The 11,876-nt window shown below is 41.4% G+C and overlaps 1 protein-coding gene across 1 annotated transcript in view; it reads right to left on the bottom strand.

Moving 5' to 3' along the window:
* VIM (vimentin) overlaps window positions 1–1,306 on the bottom strand; it is an 18,137-nt gene extending 16,831 nt beyond the window's left edge. The window contains exon 1 of the mRNA XM_044677393.1: window positions 588–1,306. Within this exon, the coding sequence (XP_044533328.1) occupies window positions 588–1,153 (566 nt within the window). The 5' untranslated portion in view covers window positions 1,154–1,306. The remainder of the gene's footprint in view (window positions 1–587) is intronic.
* Between the last annotated feature and the right edge of the window lie 10,570 nt (window positions 1,307–11,876).

The following is an 11,876-nucleotide window of genomic DNA, read 5'->3' as shown; positions in this document are numbered from 1 at the left end:
CCCCGGGAAAGAGACACTTCTCTATAGACAGCCAGCCTCGGCCTTTTCTAATCAGCTCCTTCGAGTGGGAGCTGCAGGATCTCAGGGACCGACAGAAGCGGGCCTTAGAGGGGCGCTCAAATTTGCATGCCTACGTGGAGCAGCAAAGGGAGTGTGGTCCGGCCCGTGGCGTCACTCCCTTTGTCTCGCCTTCCCCTCTCCTCCCCCCAAGCCATCTTTTCTTTCCAAGGCTCTCCAGACAGGAGGCAGGGAAACTTAAGAAAAAGTTAGTGGGACTCTCCGTCTTCCAACCAGGGGAAATAACAGTGAGCAACTTTTTTAAGCGAGAGTCTAGGCAGAATGGAGGGAGGATTCGTGGAGAGCTGCTAGGGATGTAGGGGCGGGGCGACCTCAAAACTGATGCCAAACCACAGTCCCCTACTTCTCTTCCTCCTCCACCCCGGCCTCCCACCACGCCCTAAGGCTAAGGGCGTGGCAGCCCCAGACCAGGGATGGAGCTTCCCCACCTGCATCCCTTCTCCTCCCCCAATTATGGGAAACCGACTCAGGATAGCAGCAAGACCCCAGCAAGCCAGTGTCGCTCTTACTTCTCGCGGAGCCGCATGATGTCCTCGGCCAGGTTGTCCCGCTCCACCTCCACCCGGGCTTTGTCGTTGGTGAGCTGGTCCACCTGCCGGCGCAGCTCGCGCATCTCCTCCTCGTATAGGTCCCCCAGGCGCGACTTGCCCTGTCCCTTGAGCTGCTCTAGCTCGGCCAGAAGGATCTTGTTCTGCTGCTCCAGAAAGCGCACCTTGTCAATGTAGTTGGCGAAGCGGTCATTCAGCTCCTGCAGCTCCACCTTCTCGTTGGTGCGGGTATTCTTGAACTCCGTGTTGATGGCGTCGGCCAGGGAGAAGTCCACGGAATCCTGGAGCAGCCTTACTCCCGGGATCGGGGCGCTGCTCCTCAGGCGCACCGCCGAAGAGCGCGTGGCGTACACGCCGCCCGGGGAGGAGGAGTACACGCTGCGGGTGGTACTCGGGCGGATGGCGCTGCCCAGGCTGTAGCGGGTGGTCGAGGTCACGTAGCTGCGGCTGGCGCTGGGCCGCCCACCCGCGCTGCTACCGCCAAACATCCTGCGGTAAGAGGAAGAAGACACCGACCGGGTGGACATGGCTGGAAGGCTGCTGGGGCTAGTGGGCAGTGCCTGCTGCGTGGAGCGCAATCGAAAAGGAGAGGGGCGGTGGTAGCGGTGCTAGCTGCAGCTGGACGCAAAGACCTAGGCGACTGGAGCAGCAGAGAGCGGGACCCCGCTCTGCTTGCGATACTTATATCGGTAGAGGGGGCCCCTACAGCTGGCCAATCCCCGGCCATTCGCCAGCCAATGGGGACCCAGAGAGAAAGGACAGAGTAGGGAGGGAACCGAGAGGGGAGTGTGGAGGGGTGGGGTGAGGATGGGCGGGGGTGCCGCCCTTAGCCCTCCCCCATTTCCCCCAACTGGGCGGAGAGCCCAATCCCGTTACTTCTGAAGCTGGGCTCGGAATCCTGCTGATTACCCCCTACAGGAGGGGGAGATTCTCACCTTTGGGCACAGTAAAGACGTGGGGGAAAACTTAGAGAAGTTGAGAGACCCACTCGGGACTCCAGATTGAAAAAGGAGGAGAGAAGGCTAGGAAACTTTTCCAAAGGGGCGTGTTAGGAGAAGTTGGGAAGAGCACCTGGGTTTTCAGCCAAAAGGGCGAAGGGGAGGCGTGAAGAGCCAAAAGGACTTTGCCAGGAAGGACCATAGTGAAGAGAGACCCTTGGCCAAGTGGGAGGAGGGGATGAGGGGAGGAGGGAGAGAGCTCTCTCGGCGGTAAGGAGGCGGCAGCGAGAAACAGAGCTTGAGATTCGGGAGGAGGGGGCGTGTACTTCCAAAAATGAAGTTCTTGGACCATTGTTACTTCCCTGTTGTGCCTCCCGGAAGAGGAGGGATGGGCTCGGTTCTGCAAATTCATTCATCCTGCTGGGCCGTCGTTTGCGTCTAGGGACCCTGCAGGTTTTGTCCGGAATCGGACGGTCTTGAGTCCAAGGGAGGCGAGGCAGTGGTAGATAGAAGGAATGCAGGGGGAGGGGACCGTGAATCACTGGAGATGAATCACTGGCCTTTGGTTGCTTGGAGAGGTTTGTCTCCTACGCCCAGTTTCAGAAACCGTTAGATAAACTCCACTCCAGTCTTCTTATCCTGGGCTGTGCGCGCGCATTTTCTACAAAGTCTCCACCAACTCATAAATAAGTAGTTTGCTCTGAGTTGTAGCAGACAATGTCTGTGTGCCCCTCCTTTAAAAGTCCCCCTCCTTCCTGGGTACGGCGCTGTACCCTTGTGTTCTAAAGAGGGCTTTGCTATGGAACGAAGGGGTGTGGCCCCATTCTTCCTAGGAGGACATTTCTGTCATTGTGTGAGTCTGGGGGTGGGGGTGGGTAGGTTAGGGGATATCCACCCTGTACGTAAATGGGAGGGGAGAATTCACTTTGGAAGGATTCTCGCTTCAAGTCTGTTTTTCTGGGTAGCTCTCTTCCTTCCATGAAGGAAACCTTTACAATGATCAGAAAGTTTTATGTAAGAATGAAATCATAATAATTTACCCCTCCCCTCCAGAAACTCATTTCAAAACAGAGTTGACTGATTCTCTAATTGTGTAATAATATCCAGAAAACCATTACAGAGGTCTAAATATAACTCTATTAGAGGATTAATGAAGTATTACTCTTAAGACTAGATTTAAATAAGGAATTTTTTTAAATGGAAAGCAATTATAATAGAAATAATGCAATGGGCATGCTTCCAATAACTTAACATTTGTTTTGAGAGTAGCACAATACATAGTTTCTCATTTTAAAAGTGCCGCTCGTTTGGCAAAGTGATATGCTTATGAGCAAAGATAGAACATTACAGTTCCTTCTACTAATTGGCTATGAGGTGGCTTGGGAGGAGGTAGGAAATCATGGCATTACTGTATGAGCAAAGGATCCCAGTCCAGGACACCAGAGGTCCTGTCATGCCCCCTTACTAGGTAAATGACAGAAGCTCAATATGGTGTTAAAGATTAGTAAGACGGAGCTCAAAGGTGTTACCAGAGTCCATCGAAAGCAGTTAGAACCGGGGAGACAATGGGCATGAGATAACAGTTTAAAAGCTACCATTATACTAAAGTTTTTAGAATGATTTTAATTATTTAAATCCTTGAAAGCATTAACTTCAGAACTATATACAGAAATGAAGTAAGTGCATCTCCATGCCTCAGGGATACTGAGAGAAAAAAAGTAAGATTTTATTCTCATTTTCTCTTTGGATGCAGAAAGTTACCTGCCATTTAAGGAATGTGGTTCAGAGCTAAATAAAGAAGTTGATTATAGGCCTCTTTCTACAAGCCTCTTTCAGTCAAGACTGTGTAGTTTGTTTTCCTCATTTCAGTTAAATTGGGCAAATGGAGCTGACAAGGTTGAGCTGTGAGAGCACTTGGAGCACCAATCTTGTACTGTGGCTTTCTTTATTCATGCTTTCACTGAGAGGCGAGGGTTACACGAAAAGAACATTCCTGGGGCTCACTGTACTGGCAGATCAGCCTGTGTTCCATGTTACCATCCTGTTCTCTGAGAGTTCTTTATTTTAACTGCTGCTTGGGAAATGTAAGCCCATTGTGAGGTTGCCTGGAACCCTTGGAATGAAAAAAGTCATCTATCTTTAAAAGGAAGAAGAGAGGGTAAGGCTTTAGCCACCCTATAGAATAAACCACCATTCCATATTATAAAATTGCTCAGCCCAGTTTAGTGTTATGTACCTCCTGGGAACTCTGAATGCTTACTGACTGACTCACTGACTTCTTGAATAAAAGAGTTTTGTGAGACTTGGAAGTATTATTTTAAAAAGGACAGGAAAGTTCAACTTGTGTTGCTATGTGACTAGTATCCTTACTTCCACCATCTCTTTTTAACTGGCTGTAATTTACACAGACACACACACACACACACACACACATTTTTTACATGTGAAAATGATTTCCACATTCATTTTTAAGTTGTGAGTTCCAAATTCTCTCTCCCTTTCATCCCTCCTCCCCCTGAGATAGCAAGCAATTTTATATAGATAATACATATGCCATCATGCAAAACATATTTCCATATGTTATGATGCTAAAGAATACAAAACAAAAAAACTATAAAAATAAAGTAAAAAAGAAGTATACTTTATTCACCCTTTAGACTCTATCAGTTCTTTTTATGGATGTAGCATTTTGCACCTTCAGAATTGTCATAGATCACTGCATTGCTGAGAATAGCTAAGTTATTTACAATCTTCATACAATATGGCTCTATGTGCAATGTTCTCCTGACTCTGTTTATTTAATTTTGTATCAGTTCATATAAGTACTTCCAGGTTTTTTTAAACCCTTGTACTTCGGTGTATTGTCTCATAGGTGGAAGATTGGTAAGGGTGGGCAATGGGGGTCAAGTGACTTGCCCAGGGTCACACAACTGGGAAGTTTCTGAGGCCGGGTTTGAACCTAGGACCTCCTGTCTCTAGGCCTGACTCTCACTCCACTGAGCTACCCAGCTGCCCCTACGTTTTTTTTAAAGCATTGTGTTCTTCATCCCTCATCACATAATGGTATGCTACCACAAGCATATACTATAATTTGTTTAGCCATCCACCAATTGATGAGCATCTCCTCAATTTCTAGTTCTTTGCTACCACAAGATCTGCTATAAATGTTTTTGTAACTATGGGTCTTTTTCCTTTTTTTATATCTCTTTGGATACAGACTTAGCAGTGATATTTACAGAGTCAAAGAGCCTCTTGAGCATGGTTCCAAACACATCTCTGGAATGGTTTGTCATTTTCTTTTCTATCATATTAACCAATCTGATAGGTGTGAGGTGGCATCTCAGAGTTTTAATTTGCTTTTCTCTAACCAACAGGCATTTAGATAATGTTTTTATGTGGCTATATAGATAGCTTTGATTTCTTCCTCTGAAAACTGCCTGATCATATCCCTTACCTCCATTCTGTTTCCTTTTGCTTAATCTTCTCTCTCTTTCCTTTTACCCTGTCCCTCCTTAAAAGTGTTTTGCTTTTGACTACCACTTCCCCCAATCCAGCCTCCCTTCAATCAGCTTACACTGTTTCTCTTATCCCCTTATCCTCCTGCTTCATTGTAGGGTAAGATGGATTTCTATACCTGGTGTATATTATTTTCTTTGAGTCAATTCCAATAAGAGTAAGCATTACCTCCCTCTTTCCCCCACTGTAAAAAATCTTTTGTGCTAATATACCTCATTCTACCTCTCCTTTCCTGTTTTTTTCCAGTACATCCCACTTTCCCACTCCTTAATTTTATTTTTTAGATATCTTTCCATCATAGTCAATGCATAGCTATGCCCTTTGTCTATATAAACTCCTTCTAACTGCTCTTATTTAAGTGCTTAAAAAAGATAAAGTTCTTAGAAGTAACAGGTATCATTTTTCCATGTAGAAAAGTAAAGAATTTAACCTTGCTGAATTCCTTGTGATTTCTCTTTCCTGTTTCCCTTTTTATGCTTCACTTGAGTCTTATGTTTTAAAGTCACTTTTGTTTTATTCAGTGCTGGTCTTTTCATCAGGAATGATTGAAAGTCTTCTTTTTTATTTCAATATCCATATTTTCCCCTGAAGGATTATACTGACTTTTGTTGGGTAGGTGATTCTTGGATATAATCCTAGCTCCTTTGCCCTCTGGAATATTGTATTCCAAGTCCCCTGATCTTAATGTAGAAGCTGTTAAATCTTGTGTTATCTGACAGACTCCACAACATTTGAATGATTTTTTCCTGGATGCTTGCCCTATTTGCCCCTTGACTTGGGAGTTCTGGAATTTGGCTATCATTCCTGGTAATTTTCATTTTTCAGATACATAGAGAATGGAGTCAAATTTATAAGAATGCCAATCATTCCTCAATTGATAAATGATCAAAGTTTCTGAACAGGCAGTTTTCAGAGGAAGAAATCAAAGATATGTGCAGCCATATGAAAAAATGCTTTCAATAACTATTGGTTAGAGAAAGGTAAATTAAAACAACTCTGAGACACCATCTCACACAAATCATATTGATTAATATGATAAAGAAGGAAAATGACAAATGTTGAAGGGGATATGGGAAAATTGGGACACTAACACATGATTCAATTACTCCGAGTATTTTGGAACTAACTCAAAAAAATATATATACATATATAATTTCATTTCTTTTTTAAAAAGATAACTGGTAGATTCTTTCCATTTCTATTTTACTCTCTGGTTCTAGGATATCAGGGCAGACAAACCTTTTTTTCTTTATTTGAAATTTTTATTTAATTAATTTAGAATATTTTTGTACCTCCATTTCATTTTACCAATTCTACTCTGTAAGGATTTTTTTTTGTCAACAAACTTTTGTATATCTTTTTTACGCTTGGCCAAGTTTGCTTTTGAAGGATTTCTCTTCAATTGATTTTTTGCCTCTTTTATCATTTGACCTATTCTATTTTGGAGGTGTTATTTTCTTCAGAGTTTTTTGTGCTTCCTTTGTGAATCTGCTCTTTTTTCAAAAAAAACATTTTATTGCATCCACTCTTGTTTTTTCCCTGTTCAACCCCCCCCAACCCCATTTGATTTTTTAAATACATTTTGAACTCTTCTAGAAATTATTTTTAGACCTAAGACAAACTCATTTTTTTTTGAGTCTTTGGATGTAGCTATTTTTGACTTTGTTGTCTTCTGAGTTGTTTTGATCTTCTCTATCACTATAGCAAGTTTCTATGATCAGGTTTTTGCTGTTGTTGTTTGTTCATTTTCCAAGCCTATTTATCTTCTTTTAACTTTATGTTTGTGGATTCTGCTCCCTGGGTGAAGGGGCTATTGTTCCAAGCTTCACATTTTTTGTGCTGCTCTTTTTAGAGCTTGTCTAGGGGATGTAAGTTTTCAGTTCTTCCAAAGTAATATGATCCAAGGAGAGATATGGCCATTGCTCTCCTAATCTGTGCTCTGATGCGAGGACCCACAAACAATCTTATATGCCCTGGGTCTGTGATAAGAGTCCCCACTCTCCTGTAGCTACATACTGTAATGTGCTCCTCTTAACTCTGGGACCATAACCCAGGACCATAATATGGACCATGCAACAGAGCCCTGCATACAGTGCCAACAAAGAGACCCCTATAATCTCTTTCTGACCAATTATCTGTCCTCATTACTAACTCTTGACTGAGAGCTTCAGAAGCTGCCACTGCTGATTCAGTTGTCCCCAAGACCTGCTACTGGCTTTCTGGGGCTTGGCCAGCCCTGGACTGGGCTTTACTTTCATCCCAGTAAGATAGACCTTTGACCATTGAAGTTGGCTTGGTTTGGGATATAATTGTACTTTTTGTTGGTTTTACCACTCCACAATTCATTTTGAGGTGATATTTTTTAAAGTTGTTTGGAGGGGAATTCGAGAGTGTGTAGATGAGTCTGTGCCTTTACTTTGCTTTCTTCACTACACCTCCCACTAGCTTTGAAGTGAAAGAAAAGAAAGTAATTTACAGTACTAAGATATGCAGGGCCAGTGCTAGAGTTATCTAAACTGTGTATTTTGGGTGCCTCGCATGGTGTTCTGTTCAAAGAAGGCAGCTTAAAAATGTTTGGAATTAATTTTTCATTAAATTTGATTGGATTGTAATTAATCCGATTGAATTGAAGTTAGAAAATATCACATTAATTGTACAATTAGTTCATGGAATTTGGATGGGTTGCCTTCAGCCCTAAGAGGGTAATACCCATGTTAGTGAGATCACAAACCCATTGATGAAGTCAGAAATCAGACTATTGACTCATTTGGGACTTTCAGTTCAATAAATCCCCCCAAATTTTTTCCAGATGAATTGTCAACTAGCCACGTCTTCCTTGTCTTGTATTCATGAAACTAACATTTTAAACAGAAGTATAAGACTTTCCACTTATGGCTTTTAAATCTCATCTTATTTGACTCAGCTTGATATTCTAGTCTAAGATCTTTTTGACTCTTGACTTAGTCATACAACTTATTAGCTTTCTCTCCAAGCTTTTTCGTCATCTGGAATTTTGCTCTGTCTGCCATTTGTGCTTTTATCTAAGTCACTGATAAAAATATTGAATAGTCTATGGGTCCAAGCATAGATCCCTTAGATGCTAATTAGTGTCCTCCCTCCAAGTAGACATAAGACCTTTAATGACTCCTCAAATTCCATTTGGCCATTCACAGTTTTGAATTTATCTGACTATAATATCAGTCAACAAATATTTTTTAAGCAGCTGAAGTATAGTGAGTGTTTTGAAAAAACTAGCCACTCTGGTGAGAGGGTTTGCCAAATCCTTTTCAGGGCTGCTCATCTACCGTTGGTGTCCAACCCAGCTCTCACCTAGGGCTTCAAGAAGATGTAGCACGTGCAGCAGCCACAGCTGGTAAAACCATCTTGGCAGATGGCCTAAACCAGATTAATGAATTCCCAGTGCATCTACATTGATCTCTTTAAACAACTACATTTTTTTCTCCTCAACAACATTTTATCTTTTTGTATCTTCGGAATTCCATTCTTGAGAACTTCTCATCCCTCCTAGGCTGACTTCTCTAGAATAATTTTAGGTCAGCCTATCCTAACCATGAACCTTTTCAAGTATACTCTTCCCAACTTTAGAATTATGTCTGTTGTACAAAAATATTTCTAGCCGTACTCTTTGTGGTGGCAAAAAATTGGAAAATGAGGGAATGTCCTTCAATTTTTAATGGCTGAACAAATTGTGGTATCTGTTGGTGATGGAATACTATTGTGCTCAAAGGAATAATGAACTGGAGGAATTCCATGTGAACTGGAACAACCTCCAGGAATTGATGCAAAGTGAAAGGAGCAGAACCAGGAGAACATTATACACAGAGAGGGATACACTCTGGTACAATGGAATATAATGGAGTTCTCTACTAGCAACAATGAAATGATCCAGAACAATTCTGAGGGACTTATAAGAAAGAATGCTATCCACATTCAGAGGAAGAACTGTGGGAGTAGAAACACAGAAGAAAAACAACTACTTGAACACATGGGTTGATGGGTATATAATTTGGGATTCAGACTTTAAACAACCACCCCCAGTTCAACTATCAATAATATAGAAGTAGGTCTTGATCAATGATACATGTAAAACTCAGTGGAATTGTGTTTTGGCTGCGGGGAGTGGTGGTGGGGAAAAGGACATGAATCATGGAACCATGGAAAAATATTCTAAAAAAATTAAAAATAAAAAAAAAGAATTATGTCAGAATATAGCTAGTATGCCTCCCCTTTTTTATCACTAATTCCAAAATGGGATGGTCATTTTCCTCTTAGGTTTCCATTATTTTCAAACCTAAAAATCAGTTCTTGCTTAATGCTTTTTAAAAAAGGAATATTCTATTCTTGATTTTTCTACCCTTAACAGTATGGAATATTAAGTTGAGTCAGGAAATTATTAGCTGCCCTGCTTGGGCCAGAGTATTGGAACTTTTGGTTCTTATCACTTCTATAATAGGTATTTGTGTCAAGCTTGTGATCTGTTCCCTAGATTCCTTGTTTATTTATTCAATGGCTCTGAAAGATCTGCATCATAAACCTAGATTATACTACTTCATTTTTGTCTCTATTGACCTTCACACAGATATTTTCTGCCATTTTCCTATGCCTATTTTTGTTGCAGATTCTCTAGTGAGTGTATATTCTTAACATGAATTGCTACTTACCCTTCTCTGCCTTTACTGTTTTCTTCTTGTTGTTGTTGTTTTTAATATTCTAGAGCAGTAGTTCCCAAACTTTTTTGGCCTACCACCCCCCTTTCCAGAAAAAAATTACTTAGCGCCCCTGGAAATTAATTTTTTTTTAATTTAATGGCAATTAATAGGAAAGATAAGTGCACCTTTGGCCATCACTGCTTCCCTGGATCACTGCAGCACCCACCAGGGGGCGGTGACACCCACTTTGGAAATCACTGTTCTAGAGCCTAGGTCTCATCTACCAAATCTCAGTGTTCCCTTATACCTTAGGTTCAGATCTGTCCTCAATCCTAGGGCAATTTACTTCTGCATCTACTTGTTTTAGTTCCCTCTACTATGGAAAGGGGATAATAAGAGTACTTACCTTCCAGGGTTGTTGTGAGGCTCAAATAAGATATTTGTAAAATGCTTAGCACAGTATGTGGCCCATGTTAGCTACTATATAAATATTAGCTATTTGTTCCATCCTGCTTGCTACCCCATGCTTTGTGCATCATATACATTCAAGGTCCATGGTTTTATTGATGCTTCCTCTCTTAGATTTGGTTTCCTGTGAGTTTCTGTGTATCTCTAAACTTATCATTCTTTCTACATTGTAGCTGCTATTCCCTCTAGTATCAAATTTGGTGGCTCAATGTAAGCAGTTGTTTCTCTAATTCACTTCTTCCTTTTCAGTTTAGAGCCCTTTTCATTTGAATTGTAAGAACCTAGGCAAACGTAATATTACCAACTCTTATTTGGTACATTCTATACCTGTCATTCATATATGTGTGTGCAAATGCAAATATATATGTATATATATAATTCATTTACGTATACTCACATATATATAACAGATGTGTGTGTATATGGAGAGATGGAGAGGAAGAAACAGAAACAGAGAAGAGAGAGAGAGATTGAGAGGAAGAGAAAGAGATTGAGAGAGAGAGAGAGAAAGAGAGAGAAAGAGATTGAGAGAAAGAGAGAGAGAGAGAGAGAGAGAGAGAGAGAGAGAGAGAGAGAGAGAGAGAGAGAGAAACAGCAACATTTCATTCTCAGAGACTATCTTCATAATCAGATAATCATTTCATTCTAAAGCCATTGCCTTTGATCAACAAGAGTAATATCATGTGCCACCTGTGTCTGAGGGCTCCACTTTATTTCCCAAGACAACATTTAGCTATGCTTTCTAGATTTCCTCCAAGAATTGCATTTGTGTCCTTGTGATAAAAATGTAGTAGTGATGTGGTTTAACAAGTCATGGAAGGTTTTTTGGATTTGTATCCCAAGAAGCAGACTTCTCTGTTGTTATTCTTAGGATGGTAGTGAATAAGAGCAGCCTGCATGAATTTTGAGGAAAGATAAAAGGCATTTTACTATGGCAGAAATAGGACAATCATGGACTCCATTGAAGTCACTGCATCTTCCTTGCTCTCCTTTAAACTGGGATCCTCAATACTTTGTTATTCTTCCTCATATCTGGAGTTAACTTCTGTGGCTCTGGGGTTTTTCAGCTCCAGAACTGTCACTTCCTTGTCATTTGGATAGCATATTTTCACCTTACTAGAATCTTCTCACTTTGCAACTTGACAGCCTCATCTGACTTTATTTCCCTTTTTTAACAAAGCTCTTCCTTGTCCTACCAATTATTCTTATCTTCCCTTACCAACTTTTTTCCTTGTTCATTTCTGGAGTCTTTCCTTTTATGCATCTCAAATCATTTTCCTTCATGTTTAGTCTTGCTTTTCTAGCCCAAGTCCTTTCTTCCTTCACCTTCTTCTTATGTCAACTTTACAAGTCCAATTTCCTCTTCCCAAATTCAATACCTTACCTTTATTGTTGGAGACAAGTAGGTGGTGCAGTGAATGGAATGCTCCTCCCAGAGTCAGGAAGACTCATCTCCAATCTGGTCTTAGACACTGACTAGCTGTGCCACCCTGGGCAAGTCATTTAATCCTGTTGGCTTCAGTTTTCTCATCTATCAAAAGAGCTGGAGAAGGAAATGGCAAACCATTACAATATTTTTGCCAAGAAAACCCCAAATAGAGTAATGAGGAGTTTAGGCATGACTGAAAAACAGCTAAACAACAGATTTTCTCAATTCC

The sequence above is a fragment of the Gracilinanus agilis genome, chromosome 5 (genome assembly GCF_016433145.1).
Source record: "Gracilinanus agilis isolate LMUSP501 chromosome 5, AgileGrace, whole genome shotgun sequence".
Taxonomy (NCBI): domain Eukaryota; kingdom Metazoa; phylum Chordata; class Mammalia; order Didelphimorphia; family Didelphidae; genus Gracilinanus; species Gracilinanus agilis.
This window is presented reverse-complemented; position numbering and strand designations above follow the sequence as displayed.